This window comes from Phyllobates terribilis, unplaced genomic scaffold (assembly GCF_046119375.1).
Source record: "Phyllobates terribilis strain yellow unplaced genomic scaffold, ASM4611937v1 Scaffold_69__1_contigs__length_7402412, whole genome shotgun sequence".
NCBI lineage: Eukaryota > Metazoa > Chordata > Amphibia > Anura > Dendrobatidae > Phyllobates > Phyllobates terribilis.
The window spans coordinates 3,569,538-3,587,852 of NW_027362829.1; the positions used below are offsets into that span (position 1 = coordinate 3,569,538).

Consider the following 18,315-nt stretch of genomic DNA (forward strand, 5'->3'; position numbering starts at 1 on the left):
AATGTGATTTGGGTACACTGCAAGGCTCAGAAGCGAGGGGGAGATTTGACTTTCTGAGAGTGGATATTTGTTAGGACCCTCCTGTTAGTTTGTGCTATCTTGTGTTTTGCGGTCACGTGACCAGCTGCCTATATATTCCAGCTCCGCCCTTCTGGCTTTGCTGGACTTCAGTGTTTTTTGCCTGTCTCTCTAGCCAGGTGCTTCGGTACCTATCTCTGTCTAGTTTGCTTGGTCCTCTGGGACCTCTAGTACTTTTTGTCAGTTTATCTTTTTGCTCTGCAACAACTTCTGCTAGGAGGTGTCCTATTTTTGTCCCAGTCCTTAGTTCTTTTAGGGACCCCTCCCTTTATTCTATAGGTCTCCGTTCAGACTAGCCGAGGACTAAGGCGGGTCTGTTCACAAGGAACAGGCTGCCCGCTACATCGTAGGGATTCAGCTTAGCCTTACTGTAGGGACAGCTTTTCCCATTCTTTCCTTAGTTTATGTTGCAGATCATAAGAGTAAGTCCAGCCCCCCCCCCCCCCCAAAAAAAAAAAAAACTAATAGGAAAGATATTCGGGGATCGATATGGTTTCCGTCCAGGAGTTGGCTCAACGCCTGCAGGGATTGTCTCTGGAGGTGGCTGAGCTTCAGCAACACGTGAGTGTTACAACTCTCCTGTTAGGTTTTTTTTTAGTTTGCTGGTCACATGACCATTTTGCCTATTTAATCCGGCTCCGCCCTCCTGGCTTTGCTGGACTTCATTTGTATTTACTACTGTTGAGCTAGCTTGTTGCTCTATTGCCGTACTCTGTTAGTTTTGCTAGGTCTTATGACCTCTCTGCTTTTTTGTTGTGTGTTTGTCTTTGACTGCTACTATTTCTGCTAGGAGGTGTCCAACTAAATCCCAGTCCTTAGATCTTGTAGGGATCCCTCCCCCACATCTATAGGTCTGCGTTCAGACTAGCCGAGGACTTTTGCGGGTCTGATCGCAGGATCAGGTTCCCCGTTACATCGTAGGGATCTAGTTTAGTTCTATTGTAGGGACAGATCTCCTGCCTTTCCTTAGTCTTTGTAGCAGATCATAACAGTGAGTAGCTGTCCTGGAGCGCATTTTGTGGAACCGAAGGTAGGACTGCCTGATATTTTTTATGGTAAACAGCAACATTTTTTTTTCCTTTAAAAATGCTTGTTTGTTATATTTTCGTTTGAGACCGAGGTCCTCTGGGAATGAATCACAGCGCATTGGGTTTATTATGTCACTTTTGCGCAAAGAACCACAGGGTTGGGCCTTTTCTCTCCAACCTAATGATCCGTGTTTATGTTCTGTTGAGGAATTTTTTTCTGCTATGGGGCTATTATATGACGATCCTGATCGAATCTCATCTGCTGAATCAGAACTTAGACGTTTGAATCAGGGGTCAGATGATGTTGAAATTTATTGCACACACTTCAGGAGATGGGCTTCAGAAGTTAAGTGGAATGATTCGGCGCTGAAGAGTTTATTTCTTGCTGGTCTGAGTGAAAGGGTTAAGGATTTGCTAATTGCATTCCCTGCACCTGAGACTCTGCAAGAAGCTATGCAGTTAGCTGTTCGTGTGGACAGGAGAATAAGGTCCAGGGTCAATGATGTAAAGACTCCTGTAACTTCAGGTCCTAGTTTCCTGAAAAACTGCTTTGACAGCGGAGAACCAATGGAGGCTGGGGCGATGTCACTCCGCTCTCAAGAAAGAGATCAGAGATTCACCGAAGGTTTGTGTCTTTATTGTGGTAAAGCTGATCATTTGATTAAGTATTGTGAGCGTCGTTGAAGTAAAGAAATAAAAAGGTCAGTTATGCCCGTATAGCTTGTTTACGCTCTGTAGAAGTGTTCCTTTCTGGGTGTACTACTCTGCAGGTAGATTTGATTGAATTTCAGGTATTTGTGGATTGTGGTTCAACACTTAATGTGATTTATAAAGGGTTTTTGGAAAAACTTAAATTGAAATCCAAACCTTTGTCATCTCCTATTTCTGTGATTGCAATTGATAACACTCCTTTGAAATGTATTACTCACAAGACTGCTGCATTTCCCCTCACTATCAATGGTGTTCACCAAGAAATTTTGGACTTGGTTGTTTTGGATAATTTGCCCTCTCCAGTTGTTCTAGGATTGCCTTGGTTAAAACTGCACAATCCTTTGTTGGACTGGTCTACTAATGTGATTAAGTCTTGGAGTCCGAAGTGCTATGATAAATGTTGTAATGATCGCATTGCTGCTGTGGAAAAAGAGGAATTACCAGTACCTATTCAAGATTTTGGAGGGTTTTTTCGGAGGAGGAGTCTCAAGTTTTACCTCCTCATAGGGATTATGATTGTGCCATTGAGTTTGTTCCCGGTGCTACTCTTCCCAAAAGTCGCTTGTTTAATCTTACTATCCCTGAAAGAAAGGCCTTGGAGGAGTACATAGAGACTAGCCTGGCTGCTGGTCACATTAGACCTTCTAAGTTGCCTGTGGCAGTCGGATTCTTCTTTGTTAAAAAAAAAGGACGGCGGTTTACGTCCATGTCTGGATTTTTGTGAAATTAATACAATTACCGTATGCAATTCCTACCCATTGCCGTTAATTCCTGACTTGTTTAACCAGTTAGTGGGAGCCAAGTGGTTCTCAAAAATTGATCTCCGAGGGGCATACAATTTGTTACGTGTGAAGGAGGGTGATGAATGGAAAACTGCTTTTAACACTCCGGTAGGTCATTTTGAGAATCTGGTGATGCCCTTCGGTCTTACCAATGCACCTGCATTTTTGCAGAACCTTATTAATGACATCCTGAGACCTTTGATTGGTAAGAATGTGGTTGTGTATTTGGATGACATTTTGATTTATTCACCAGATTTAGAGTCCCATTGGCAGAGTGTACGTGAAGTTTTGCAGTTATTGAGTGATAATTCACTCTTTGCTAAGCTGGAGAAATGTGAGTTCGCTGTGCAGAAAATTAGTTTTTTGGGCTACATTGTCTCCAGCGAGGGCTTTGAGATGGACCCTGTGAAGGTTCAGGCTGTGCAGGAATGGCCTAGGCCTGTTGGTTTGAAATCTATACAGAGGTTTTTGGGTTTTGCCAATTATTACAGGAAATTCATTAAGAATTTTTCTGTAATTGTTAAACCTCTAACCGATCTCACCAAGAAAGGTGCGAATACTACCCAGTGGACTACTGAAGCCATTGAAGCGTTTGAGTATCTCAAAGAGAGGTTCAGTTCTGCCCCTATCCTTATACAGCCTGATGAGACCAAACCTTTTTTGGTCGAGGTCGATGCTTCATCGTTGGGGGTCGGAGCAGTTTTGTCTCAGGAGAACAAGGGTGGAGTACATCCTTGTGCCTTCATTTCGAAAAAATTTTCGGAAACCGAACTCCATTATGATGTTGGAAATCGGGAGTTGCTGGCTATTAAACTTGCATTTGAACACTGGCGTCATTGCGCTAGATTTCCTATTCAGGTTTTTACAGATCATAAGAATTTGATCTATCTGGATGCTGCCAAGTGCTTCAATGCCCGTCAAGCTAGGTGGGAACTTTTTTTTTCTCGGTTTCATTTTTCTGTTACCTATATCCCTGGTACTAAGAATGTTAAAGCCGATGCTTTATCTCGCAGCTTCTCTCCTACGGTCGGTACCGAGGAGGAGGAGAGCATTTTGCAGAAAGGAGTTGTGGCGGCATTGGACTCCGATTTGGAGAATGGGATTCTGAATGCTCAAGATGATGCTCCATCTAACACTCCCCATGGGAGGTTGTTCGTGCCTAGAGCCTTTAGGAGAGATTTGTTTGTGGAGTGCCATGAGTCTCGGTTGGCAGGTCATCCAGGAGTTTCGGAGACTAAGAGACTTATCAGTCGCAGTTTTTGGTGGCCTGGATGGCAGAAGGAAGTCATCAAGTGGGTGCGTCAATGTACTGTGTGTGCTAGGTCAAAGGCTTCACATACTCCTGCTGCGGGGTTGCTTTGCCCTCTGGAGGTTCCTAGTGCGCCTTGGACGCATCTCTCTATGGATTTTATTACTGATCTTCCTGTGTCCGAGGGTTTTACTGTCATCTGGGTGGTCGTAGACCCTTTTAGTAAGATGTGTCATTTGGTTCCATTCATTAAGTTGCCCTGCGCCAAGGCACTCGCTAAGGCGTTTGTTAAGGAGATTGTCAAGCTCCATGGCGTTCCCACGGATATTGTTTCTGATAGAGGACCTCAGTTTGTGGCTCGCTTTTGGCGTGCTTTTTTTGACAGGTTGGGAGTCCATTTGTCATTTTCGTCTGGGTATCATCTTGAGTCTAATGGACAGACAGAAAGAAAGAACCAGGATGTTGAACAGTTTTTGCGTTGTTTTGTGGCGCACAATCGAGGTGTGGTCTGAGTTTCTGCCTCTCGCAGAATTTGCTCTTAACAATCATGCATCCTCCTCTGCTGAGTGTTCTCCTTTTTTTTTGTTGCACTGGGAGACATCCGTCTTTTGGTTCGTTCTCCAAATTGGGGTCGGCGGTGGCGGAGGATGAGAATTTTTCCGGTGATTTGGAGAGAGTTTGGACTAATGTACGTTGTAACCTGCAAGAGGCTAACAAGAAGTCCAAGAAGTATTTTGACAGGAAATGTAAAGAGGTTTTGTTTACTGTGGGTGACATGGTTTGGTTGTCCTCGAAGAACTTGCGGTTGAGGATTCCCTCTAAAAAACTGGGTCCTAAGTTTGTGGGTCCATTTAAAGTGCTTCAGGTTGTTAACCCATCTGCTGTCAGGTTGGATGTTCCTACTTTCTGGAAGATTAATTCTGTGTTTCATGTTTCCTTGTTGAAAAAGGCTGACGTTTCTAATAGGGACGCCACTGTCACAGTTCCTCCTGTGGTGGAAGACTGTGAATATGAAATTTCTCGTATTTTGAATTCAAGATGGCATAGAGGGATATTACAGTATCTTGTCTCCTGGAAGGGTTTCGGTCCCGGAGACCACTCCTGGGTAAGGACGGATGATGTCTCTGCTCCTAGGCTTGTTAAAGCTTTCCACAGGAGGTTTCCTGATAGGCCTGGGCCTGGAGGATCTGGAGGATCCTTATAGAACAGGGAGTACTATTAGGACCCTCCTGTTAGTTTGTGCTATCTTGTGTTTTGCGGTCACGTGACCAGCTGCCTATATATTCCAGCTCCGCCCTTCTGGCTTTGCTGGACTTCAGTGTTTTTTGCCTGTCTCTCTAGCCAGGTGCTTCGGTACCTATCTCTGTCTAGTTTGCTTGGTCCTCTGGGACCTCTAGTACTTTTTGTCAGTTTATCTTTTTGCTCTGCAACAACTTCTGTTAGGAGGTGTCCCATTTTTGTCCCAGTCCTTAGTTCTTTTAGGGACCCCTGCCTTTATTCTATAGGTCTCCGTTCAGACTAGCCGAGGACTAAGGCGGGTCTATTCACAAGGAACAGGCTGCCCGCTACATCGTAGGGATTCAGCTTAGCCTTACTGTAGGAACAGCTTTTCCCATTCTTTCCTTAGTTTATGTTGCAGATCATAACAATATTGGTGCATAGGTTTATAGAAGCCATGTTGCTTTTCAAGAGCCATTGTGCTGCAAATGTGGAAACCTCAGTTTTTCCACTGATAGATGAGTGGGGACTTGTTTTTTGTGAGATGAGTTGAATTTTTTATTATTTTTGCCAACATAACATTGGTGGCTTTTTATTCCATATTTGAGAGGCAGAATAAACAAACAGTTGAACACCACGCTCAACTGGTTCATCCTGTGAGGTTTCTGTGACGAAACAGCTTCTAATCTTAATCAGCCAGACGTCTATGTTTGTTAAGCCAAGAGAAATACACTATTGTGTTTGTATTGACTTGTGAATGCATGTATTTTTCTTTGGCTGGTCAAGCAGGACATACTATTATGTGTATAAACCTAAATGTTGACTTCTCTTGGTCTGGAAACAAAGATGTTTGTTAATATGCTAATTGCATATTGTATTAAAGCCACCTAATTATTGATTTACAAGAGTCCTCCTGCTATACCAACTATGTAAATTGATTAAATGCACAAACAATGAGACGTGAGCCCAGTGGAATAATATCTTCCCTTATTTTTGACCTGTGAATGTGTACTTGAAAGGACAGTTGTAACTATCTAAGGGACATACAGTGAAGGAAATATTTATTTGATCCCTTGCTGTTTTTGTAAGTTTGCCCACTGGCAAAGATATGAACAGTCTATAATTTTAAGGGTAGGTTAAGTTTAACATTGAGAGATAGAATATCCCCCCAAAAATCAAGAAAATCGCATTGTATAAATTCGATAAATTTATTTGCATTTTGCAGTGAGAAGTAAGTATTTGATCCCTCTGACAAACAACATGTAATACTTGGTGGCAAAACCCTTGTTGGCAAGCACAGCAGTCAGACGTTTTTTGTAGTTGATGATGAGGTTTGCGCACATGTCAGGAGGAATTTTGATTCACTCCTCTTTGCAGATCATCTCTAAATAATTACAATTTTGAGGCTGTCGCTTGGCAACTCAGAGCTTCAACTCCCCCATAACGTTTCTATGGGATTAACCTCTTTAAAGCCCAAGACGTACTAATGCGTATCTGCGCCCTGGGACTTAAGAGCCAGATACGTATTGGTACGTCATGGCGATCCTGCCCGCACACAGGCTGTGCAGGTGCGATCGCCACCGGGTGTCAGCTGATTGTCACAGCTGACACCCGGTGCTATGTGCTGAGAGCGGTCCCGTACCTATCGCAGCATTACGGTGGCAAGGGGAGGTGATCGCGATACTCACCTCTCCTGCCGGTGTCTAACGCTGTCTGCCGCTGCTTCCTGGATGTTGCCATGACGACCCAATGTCGTCATGACAACATCGGGTCCCCAGACAGCAGGAAGATACTTTGGTCATGCGCAGTGCATGACCAAAGTATCTTCTGCATCTGCAGCGTTGACAGCCTGTATAGCACAGGGATGGTGCTCCACCCCTATGCCATACAGGCGATCAGGATAAAAAAAAAGTGAAAGTCTCATAGTGGGACAAAGAATAAAAATAAAAAAAAGTGTTAAAAAATGAAAAAAATAAATAAAAACAAATTTGTAAAAAATTATAAAAATAATAAATAATAATCCACCAAAAATAAAACTATAATGTACCCATCAATAAATATTATGAAAAAAAAACACATATTTGGTATTGCTGCGTCCAGAACGACCTGACCTATAAAACTGTCCTACTAGTTAACCCCTTTAGTGAACACGGTAAAAAAAAAAAAAAAAACGAAGCAAAAAACAATGCTTTATCATCATACCGCCAAACAGAAAATGGAATAACACGCGATCAAAAAGACGAATGTAAATAAAAATGGTACCCCTGAAAGCGTCATCTTGTCCCGCAAACAAACAAGCTGCCATACAGCTCCATCAGCCAAAATATAAAAAAGTTATAGCTCTCATCATAAAGCCTTTCCAAAACTTTTTTTTTCTAAAAAATAGCTTTTATTGTGTAAAAGCGCCAAAACTTATAAAAACTATATAAATGTGGTACCGCTGTAAACGTACTGACCCGAAAAATAAATCTGCCTTATCAATTTTACCACACGCGGAACAGAATAAAAAAAAATTAAAAAAACAATTCCTGAATTGTTGGTTTTTATTTATTCTGCCTCCCAAAAATCGGAATAGAAAGCGATCAAAAAATGTCACGTGCCTGAAAATGGCAGCAATAAAAACGTCAACTCATCCCGCAAAAAACAAGCGTCACATGACTCTATCGGCCAAAATATGGAAAAATTATAGCTCTCAAAATATGGCGATGCAAAAACTAGATTTTACAAAAAAAGCGTCTTTTAGTGTGTGACAGCTGTCAATCCTAAAAACTCAATATGATCCTGGCATCACTGTAATCGCACTGACCCGAAGAATAAAGTCGTCTAATCACTTATACTGCATGAGGAACGGCATAAAAAATAAATGCTAGGGTTAGGGTTAGGGTTGGGTTTAGGGTTAGGGTTGGGTTAGGGTTGGGCTAGGGTTAGGGTTGGGCTAGGGTTAGGGTTGGGCTAGGGTTAGGGTTGAGGTTGGGGTTAGGGTTGGGCTAGGGTTAGTGTTGGGGTTGGGATAGAGTTAGGGTTCAGCTAGGGTTGGGTAGGGTAAGGGTTCAGGTTAGGGTAGGGTTAGGGTTGGGCTAGGGTTAGGGTTGGGATTTTTTTCAAAAGTAAAAAAGGAAAAAGGTAACAATATGGCAACTAGTGTTGAGCGCAAGTGCTCGCTACTTGAGTTTGCATCGGGTGCTCGAGTATCGCGAGTGCTCAAGTGACATGCTCGAGTGTCCGCCCCATATGCTTCGCGGCCATCAGGGGCACATCCGCTAATTATTCAACCAAATTTTACATTCAAAAAGTCAAATGGTGCTCTTCCCCTTCCGAACTCTGCCGTATGCCCAAGCATTGGTTTTCCCCCACATATGGGGTATCGGCTTACTTAGGAAAGATTACACAACAAGATGCATGGTGCAATTTCTCCTGTTACCCTTATGAAAATGCAAAACTGGGGGCTGAAAAACATTTTTGTGGGAAAAATGTGAAAATTTCATTTTCACAGCTCCATGTTATAAACTTCTTTGAAGCACATGGGGGTTCAAGGTGCTCACCACACATCTAGATAAGTTCCCTAAGGGGTCTAGTTTCCAAAATGGTGTCACTTGTGGGGGGTTTCCACTGTTTAGGCACATCAGGGGCTCCCCAAACGCAACATGGCGTCTGCTAATTATTCAAGCAAATTTTACATTCAAAAAGTCAAATGTAGCTCCTTCCCTTCTGAACCCTGCTGTGCCCCCAAACAGTGTTTTTTCCCCACATATTGGGTATCTGCGTGCTCTGGGGAAATTGCACAACAAATTTTGTGGTCCATTTTTTCCTGTTACCCCTGCGAAAATTTAAAAAAAAATGGGTCTAAAGTAACATTTTTGGGAAAAAAGTTAAATGTTAATTTTTTTCTTCCACATTCCAAAAAATCCTATGAAGCACCTGAAGGGTTAATACAATTCTTGGATGTGGTTTTGAGCACTTTGAGGGTTGCAGTTTTTAGAATGGTGTCACTTTTGGGTATTTTCTGTCATAAAGACCCCTCAAAGTGACTTCAAATGTGATGTGGTCCCTAAAAAAATGGTTTTGTAAATTTTGTTGAAAAAATAAGAAATCGCTGGTCAACTTTGAACCCTTATAGCTCCCTAATAAAAAAAAATTTTGGTTTCGAAATTGTGCTGATGTAAAGTAGACATGTGGGAAATGTTATTTATTAACTATTTTGTGTGACATATCTCTCTGAATAAAAATTCATAAAAAATCTAATTTTGAAAATTGCAAAATTGTCAAATTTTTGCCAAATTTCCATTTTTTTCACAAATAAAGGCATTCCTCACAGACTCTTTGGAAAATGAAAGGTGGAATCTGATTGGTTGCTAAGGGCAACTGAGCCAGTTTCACAGATCTAGTTTTCACAGATAGATCTCCCCCAAATCTGTTTTCTTTTCAGATGATTCAGATAACACATAATGACAAATAATTTAAATACAGATCAAAGAAAATGGATTTTAACAGAGTATTGGAAATCTCAAAATGCTGAGACCGTTAGAGCAAGTTGGGTTGAAACATTTGATACTCAAGCCCCAAAGAGACAAACCATTTACCGCATTCGTGACAAATTCAATGCCACTGGCTCAATCCTTAATGCTCCAAAAACTGTACAGATAATAAACAACTTGTTGCTGAAACATTTGTTCAGAGTCCAAAAAAGTCCACCAGAAGAACCTCTTTGGAATTGTGAATTTCATGAGCTTCTATCATGCGAATCCTGAAATCTATTGGGTGGAAAGCTTATCGTCCACGTCTAATTCATGGTTTATTGGAGGATGATCCAGACAGGTGGCTACAATTTAGTGAGATTATGCTTAAATAAATTGAAGAAAATCCAGTAATTTTAAATAACATTATGTGGAGTGATGAAGCTTCTTTCAAATTCTCCGGCCATATTAACAGACATAATTGTATTTACTGGTATAATGAGAACATGCATTTAACATTAGAGCAACAACTAAATGAGCCTGGTGTCAATGTTTGGGGTGGGATTTCAAGTTTTGGTGTTTTAGGACCAATATTTTTTGATGGAACAGTCACAGGAGATAAGTATCTCAAAATTATAATGAATCAAGTTGTTCCCCAGTGACAGCAACAGCCTAACTCAAATGTTTTTATTTTCTGTCCACCTACTTTTGGACCACCCTGTGTGTGTATATATATATATATATATATATATATATATCAGTTAGGTCCATATATATTTGGACAGAGACAACATTTTTCTAATTTTGATTTTAGACAGTACCATAATGAATTTTAAACAAAACAATTCAGATGCAGTTGAAGTTCAGACTTTCAGCTTTCATTTGAGGGTATCCACATTAAAATTGGCTCCATAGAAACTCTCGTAGACCAAGGTGGGACCCTTGGGTTCCCTGGCCTTTTTTGCTCGATGGACTATCAGCTTCCGAAGCTACCTCCTCTGTGTGGGGGCCCGCCAAAAGTGGGAGGCCACCAGTTGAGGAAGTTAGGCCTGGAAGTCGCAGCTGTTCTACTCCTAGGCGGGCTAGCGGAAGAGTGAGACTGTGTAATTTTGCACCATCTTGGGTATTTGCTGGGACTGTTTTATGTGTTTATTGTCCTTTTGGTGGTTCAATAAAGTATTGCCGCACTGTTTTACCCTCACCCTGTTTTGTCTGAGTAGTATTATGCTCATGGAAGACCCTGGGTCTTCACAGTTTCTTATTAGACTATGAACTGTCATTGTCTTGGTGAATAATTCTATATTTTTACCTAACTTGCTATTTTTACGGAGAGTTTAAGTAGAAATGTCCAAAAATATAAAATTCAAGGATATTTTTTGTTCAAATATAACAATTGGTTTTATTCTTGGCAGATGACTGTAGCAGGAGATCAGAGGGACAGCTGGTATCTTCAATTTTTAAATCAGATGTTCTAGAGATCCCACAGGATACAACTGAAGTGAATGCCATTACTCCAGATGTAACATCATTCCTTCACAGCAAAGATCTGTCATCTGAGCCTTTGAAACAGGTCCTGTCTTCGGATTCATTACCAACTACTAAGGAAAATCAAAGTCACAAAATAAACATTAAAAAACAAATTGCTCCTAAAGCAAATAGTTTTCCCCTCGAAAAGTGTTTTCCTAAATGTCAAAAAATTCACAAAGCAGAAAATAGATTTTCTTGCTTCAAGTGTGGGAAATGTTTTAGCCAGAAATCAAATCTAGTTAGGCATGAGAGAACCAACACAGGGGAGAAGCCTTTTTCCTGTGCAGAATGTGAGAAATGTTTTAACCGGAAAAGTAATCTTGTAATACACCAGAAAACTCACAGAGGTGAGAAGCATTATTCATGTTCAGAATGTGGGAAGTGTTTTAACGATAAATCATATTTTGATAAGCACCAGAGAACTCACACAGGTGAGAAGCCTTATTCATGTTCAGAATGTGGGAAGTGTTTTAACCAGAAAGGGCATCTTGATAGCCACTGGAGAACCCACACGGGGGAGAAGCCTTTTTCCTGTTCAGAATGTGGGAAATGTTTTAACCACAAATCAAATCTTGTTAAGCACCAGAGAACTCACACTGGGGAGAAGCCTTTTTCCTGTTCAGAATGTCGGAAATGTTTTACAGTGAAATCAAATTTTGTAAATCACCAGCAAACTCACACAGGGGAGAAGCCTTTTTCATGCTCAGAATGTGGAAAATGTTTTAACCGGAAATGGAATCTTGTTATACACCAAAGAACTCACACATGGGAGAAGCCTTTTTCATGTTCAGAATGTGGGAAATGTTTTAACCAGAAATCAGATGTTGTTAAGCATCAGAGAACTCACACAGGGGAGAAGCCTTTTTCATGTTCAGAATGTGGGAAATGTTTTATCAAGAATTCAAATCTTCTTAGTCACCAGAGCACTCACGCAGGGGAGAAACCTTTTTCCTGCTCAGAATGTGGGAAATGTTTTAACAAGAAATCAGATCTTGGTACCCATCAGAGAACTCACACAGGGGAGAAGCCTTGTTCCTGTTCAGAATGTGGGAAATGTTTTAAGCAGAAATCAGATCTTGTTTCACATCAGAAAATTCACACAGGGAAGAAACCTTTTTCCTGTTCAGAATGTGGTAAATGTTTTAACCATAAATCACGTGTTTCTGAGCACCAGCGAACTCACACAGAGATTAAGCCTTTTTCATGTTCAGAATGTGGAAAATGTTTTAAACACAAATCAAATTTTGTTGAGCACCAGCAAACTCACACAGGGGTGAAGCCTTTTTCATGTTCAGAATGTGGAAAATGTTTTAACCACAAATCAAATTTTGTTAAGCACCAGCCAGCTCACACAGAGGAGAAGCCTATTTCATGTTTATAATGTGGGAAATGTTTTGTGATGAAATCATCTCTTTTTAGTCACCAAAGAATTCACACAAGGGAGAAGCCTTTTTCATGTTCTTAATGTGGGAAATGTTTTACACGGAAATCAACTCTTAATAAACATCAGAGAAGTCACACAGGGAAGAAGCCCTTTTCATGTTCAGTATATTGGAAATTGTTTTAACTGAAAATTCCTTGTCATTCCTCATGTTTGACCTCGTTAAAATGAAAAAACTCATAATCACATTCCGTGTCAGCGCCGTTCTAGTGGTGTTGAGACTTGCATTCCAGGGGCTCATGTGAGGTTGCTACATCACACAAGTCCTGCCCCCAATCGGCTTCAGTCGGCTTCACTGTCGCCGCCTTTGGACTTGTTGAACATCAACAGGAAGCCAGGGCTCCAGCTTCTCTCCGACTTCCTCTTATTGTTTGATTTGTTTGAAGGTGGGGACAGTAACGCCAGCACTGATTGGGCGCAAGGCTCACAATTACCTCACATGAGCCTTGGGAATGCAAATGATGACACCTCTGGATTGGGAAGTTTGTGTAATTGTTTTTATTTTAACAGAATCAAGCATGGGGAATGAGAAGGGGTTGTCAAAGTAGTCGACAACCCCTTTAAACATCAAAAATCCCACATAGAGACTAGTCATTATCATATCTAGAGTGTGAAAAATGATTTTCTAGAAAATTATATCTTGTTGACCATCGAAAACAATTCAGACAGGGAGAGAAACTATATATGTTATTGGCAAACTGTAAAAAAACAGATAACTGACATTTGTATAATTAAATGAGATAGAGCTATTGCTTTAAAACTGACTGTATTTTTTGGACTATAAGACATACTTTTATCAAAAAAAAAATCTTGCTACTAATTGAGAGCGTCTTGCAGACTGGAGGCAGATTTCTGTGACAGAGGAGAACAATGAGACAGTGTCCTTCCTGATCACTGAAAGCACCGCTCTCTCTCCTCCAGCTCCACACTTATCTAACTGATTGGTGCAGAGCATGAGAGGAAGGTACCAGGACCTGCACAGAAGCTGCACGTCCTGAGTGAGCAGCTGAAGAACCTTCCACCCGACTAGCTCAAGGACCTTTCAGATCATGTAATCAATTACATGATCTTGAAGGAACTACAACATGGGGTCATGTTTGTGTATATATAGTGTATGTGTATGCAAATGTGTATATTTAGTAGAGCTGTATATATGTAAGTGTGCATACAGTGGCATGTAAAAGTTTGGGCACCCGTGGTCAGTATTACTGGTATTGAGAACAGTTAAGCAAGTTGAAGATGAAATAATCTCTGAAAGACCTAAAGTTAAAGATGACACATTTCCTTGTTGTATTTTAGACAAAAGAAAAAAATATATTTTAAAAATTGCAAAAAGGTAAATGGGCCGATGCAAAAGTTTAGGCATTCTTTCAGATTTGTGTGCTTAGATACCTTTGACCAAGGTTTCAGGCCTTAATTAGCCTTTTAGAGTTATGGCTTTTTCACTATCATTGTTTGGAAAGTTCGGGTGATGCTCCCTACTTTATAAAAACCCAACCTCCTCTAACCTTGTGTCAAAAAACCAGCAGCCATGGATTTTTCTAAACAGCTGCCTAGCACTCTGAAAATGATACTTTGATACTTGAAAAAGGGGGTGCAACTAGGTACTGACCATGCCGGGTGCCCAAAATTTTGCATCGGAGCATTTTCACTTTTGTAATTTTTAAAATGTAAAAAATGACAATATGTATATTTTTTCTCCTAAAATACAAAGGAAATGTGTCACCTTTAATTTGAACCTTTTTAGAGATAATTTTATCTTCAACTTGATTAACTGTTCTCAATAACAGTAATTTTGACCATGGGTGCCCAAACTTTTACCTGCTACTGTGTGTAGCAGAGTTGTGTTTGTATATGTAAATATACATATGTAGCAGAGATTTTGTATGTAAATGTACATATGTAGCAGAGCAGTGTGTATGTAAATGTGCATATGTCGCAGAGCTTAGTGTGAGTGCACTGTCCATTCAGCAGTGTTGTGTGGGTATATATGTTCGCTGTAAATATTCGTACTGTGAAGCTATGTGAATAAAACACATGGTGCAGAGACACACTAACAAAAGATTTATTACTTTGCTATTCTGTACTAGTGAATTAGAGTCACGAGAGTCTTTGGGTGCTCTCATCCGCTGGCGTGGATTTCTTTAGAAAGACTACACAGGCCAGAACTCATCCCACTCAATGCCCATACTCCTTTGCCGTGGGCAAAACACTACTCAGACAACACAGGGTGAGGGTATCACACTCGGAAAAGACTTTATTGGGTCACCAACATTTAACAACATACAGTGCATTGAGAAAGTATTTGGCCCCTTGAACATTTCTACCTTTTGCCACATTTCTCGCTTCAAACATAAAGATATAAAATTCTAATTTTTTGGGGAAGAATCAAAAACAAGTGGGACACAATCGTGAAGTGGAACGAAATTTATTGTATATTTTAAACTTTTTTAGCAAATTAAAAACTGAAAAGTGGGGCGTGCAATATTATTCGGCCCCTTTGACTTAATACTTTGTAGCGCCACCTTTTGCTGCGATCACAGCTGCAAGTTGCTTGGGGTATGTCTCTATCAATTTTGCACATCGAGAGGCTGAAATTCTTGCCCATTCTTCCTTGCAAAACAGCTCGAGCTCAGTGAGGTTGGATGGAGGGCGTTTGTGAACAGCAGTTTTCAGCTCTTTCCACATATTCTAGATTGGATTAAGGTTTGGACTTTGACTTGGCCATTCTAACACCTGGATATGTTTATTTTTGAACCATCCCATTGTAGATTTTGCTTTATGTTTGGGATCATTGTCTTGTTGGAAGATAAATCTCTGTCCCAGTCTCAGGTCTTTTGCAGACTCCAACAGATTTTCTTCCAGAATGGTCCTGTATTTGGCTCCGTCCATCTTCGCATCAGTTTTAACCATCTTCCCTGTCCCTGCTGAAGAAAAGCAGGTCCAAGCCATGATGCAATGACTAGAAGCAATAGGTTGAAACTGAATGGGAGGAGACACAGATTAGATATTAGAAAAAACTTTTTGACAGTTAGAATGATCAATGAGTGGAACATGCTGCCACGAGAGGTGGTGAGTTCTCCTTCAATGGATGTCTTCAAACAGAGGCTAGACAGACATCTGTCTGAGGTGATTTAGTGAATCCTGCTTTGAGCAGGGGGGTTGGACCAGATGACCCAGGAGGTCCCTTCCAACTCTACCATTCTATGATTCTATGCTGCCACCACCATGTTTGACAGTGGGGATGGTGTTTTGAGGGTGATGAGCTGTGTTGTGTTTACGCCAAACATATAATTTTGCATTGCGGCCAAAAAGTTCGATTTTGGTTTCATCTGACCAGAGCACCTTATTCCACATGTTTGGTATGTCTCCCAGGTGGCTTGTGGCAAACTTCAAACAAGACTTTTTATGGATATCTTTGAGAAATGGCTTTCTTCTTGCCACTCTTCCATAAAGGCCAGATTTGTGCAGTGTACGACTGATTGTTGTCCTATGGACAGACTCTCCCACCTCTGCTGTAGATCTCTGCAGTTCATCCAGAGTGATCATGGGCCTTTTGGCTGCATCTCTGATCAGTCTTCTCCTTGTTCGAGATGAAAGTTTAGAGGGACGTCCGGGTCTTGGTTGATTTGCAGTGGTCTGATACTCCTTCCATTTCAATATGATCGCTTGCACAGTGCACAGTGCTCCTTGAGATGTTTAAAACTTGGGAAATCTTTTTGTATCCAAATCCGGCTTTAAACTTCGCCACAACAGTATCTCGGACCTGCCTGGTGTGTTCCTTGGTCTTCATGATGCTCTCTGCACTTGAAACAGAACCCTGAGACTATCACAGAGCAGGTGCATTTACACGGAGACTTGATTACACAAGGTGGATTCTATTTATCATTACCAGTCATTTAGGACAGCATTGGATCATTCAGAGATCCTCACTGAACTTCTGGAGTGTGTTTGCTGCACTGAAAGTAAAGGGGCCGAATAATATTGCACGCCCCACTTTTCAGTTTTTAATTTGTTTAAAAAGTTTAAAATATCCAATAAATTTCGTTCCACTTCACGATTGTGTCCCGCTTGTTGATTCTTCCCCCAAAAAATAGAATTTTATATCTTTATGTTTGAAGCCAGAAATGTGGCAAAAGGTAGAAAACTTCAAGGGGGCCAAATACTTTCACAATGCACTGTATATTACAGAGTAATCGTGCAAGTGACAGTCTCACCCTTCGACTGGCTTGCCGTGGATTTGAACCTCCATGTCTTTGGGGCATCTTGGGCCAACTACTACAACCTGCAGCACCCCTCTTTTGGCAGACACCCACTGAGAGGAGGCAGCGGCAAGCTTAGGAAACTGACCAAGCACAGTGAGGTATGTGGCTAGGTGACCGAATTCTCCCAACCTGGGTTATCTAACAAATTCATGGGCTCAGTATTGGGCAGTGAAGCAGTTTTGTAATCCACCATCTGGAACCATGGTCCCCAGGCTGAAGTCCCCTTTTTTAACCCTCAGATCCCATTTCAGTGCATTATCCCACAAAATTGGGGGAGATGGTCATGGCTGTTCTCTCATTGTTCAATTGTTTAATAAGACTGCCTAATTATCCTCCAAATGATGCAGAATAGTACACTGCCGGGGGCTGCTGCACTCCGTAATCAGCAGACATTTCACAAATTAGTATACAAATAGGGGCATTGGACAGTCTCACATGAAACAATTGTGGTTCCAGGCAAAATGTGTATAACCTGCGCTGCTGATGAAGATTCCAGGACGCAGATGAAATTATTCGTACAGGTTAAAAGTCAACGTGTTTCGAAGTCATATGCAACATCTTCCTCAGGACATAACCTAATAGGTTCCATGTATAACTTCATCAGTTTTATATGCGGTCTTTTTGAAAAAACGCCAAACAGGAGAACATGATGTGTCAATTTCATATGTAAACCCATTAAAAAGAGGTCGGTTGAAGTGTTAAAAGACAGAAAAATATTGAATATATTAATTGCATTAAAACATAATATTGTATATTAATAAAAACTAAAAAATAATTTTCATACCATTAGTGTAAAAAAAAATTGTTATATGAGTATATTCCTAAATGGGGTGCGAACTGGTGCCCAATTGATTTATTGGCGTGTGAATGTGGTTTAACAGTGCTGTATGCCACCTAAGAGTTTGATCAGAATAGAGCTGCAAAATTAGTTCATTATGAAAGGGGAAAAAAGGGGAATGATATCCCAATGGTTTACAGTGGGTACGGAAAGTATTCAGACCCTTTTAAATTTTTCACTCTTTGTTTCATTGCAGCCATTTGGTAAATTCTAAAAAGTTCATTTTTTTCTCATTAGAGTACACTCTGCACCCCATCTAGACTGAAAAAAAACAGAAATGTAGAAATTTTTGCAAATTTATTAAAAAAAAACCTGAAATATCACATGGTCATAAGTATTCAGACCCTTTGCTCAATATTGAGTATAAATACTAAGTGAAGGGCTAAGTGCTAATCTTTAATTTATATTTAAAATATATGCAATCATACCAAAAAATTGTGTTGTATATGCAGCCAATCGAATATGAGCTTTTTGTATTGATTTGTGAAACGCGCTAAATATCTCAAAAATGTATATATAACTGCTCATTGAAAAAACAATTTTAAAATAAATAGATAATTGATTAAAAGAGAATCTGTCATTTGTTGATCCTGGGATATTATTAATCATGTTAAAATCTTGATGAATTAGTTCATAAATATAGATAAAAATAGGATAAATAAAAAAGGGGGGAGGGGTTGATCAAAGGATTAATTAAAAACTGTTAAGTGGGAGTATGTTCTCC

At 40.5% G+C, this 18,315-nt stretch overlaps 1 protein-coding gene across 1 annotated transcript in view; it reads left to right on the top strand.

Moving 5' to 3' along the window:
* Window positions 1-13,521, top strand: part of LOC141194361 (uncharacterized) — a 32,926-nt gene extending 19,405 nt beyond the window's left edge. Inside the window, exon 7 of the mRNA XM_073662272.1 lies at window positions 10,933-13,521. Coding sequence (XP_073518373.1) covers window positions 10,933-12,428 — 1,496 coding nt within the window. The 3' untranslated portion in view covers window positions 12,429-13,521. The remainder of the gene's footprint in view (window positions 1-10,932) is intronic.
* Window positions 13,522-18,315: the final 4,794 nt, after the last annotated feature.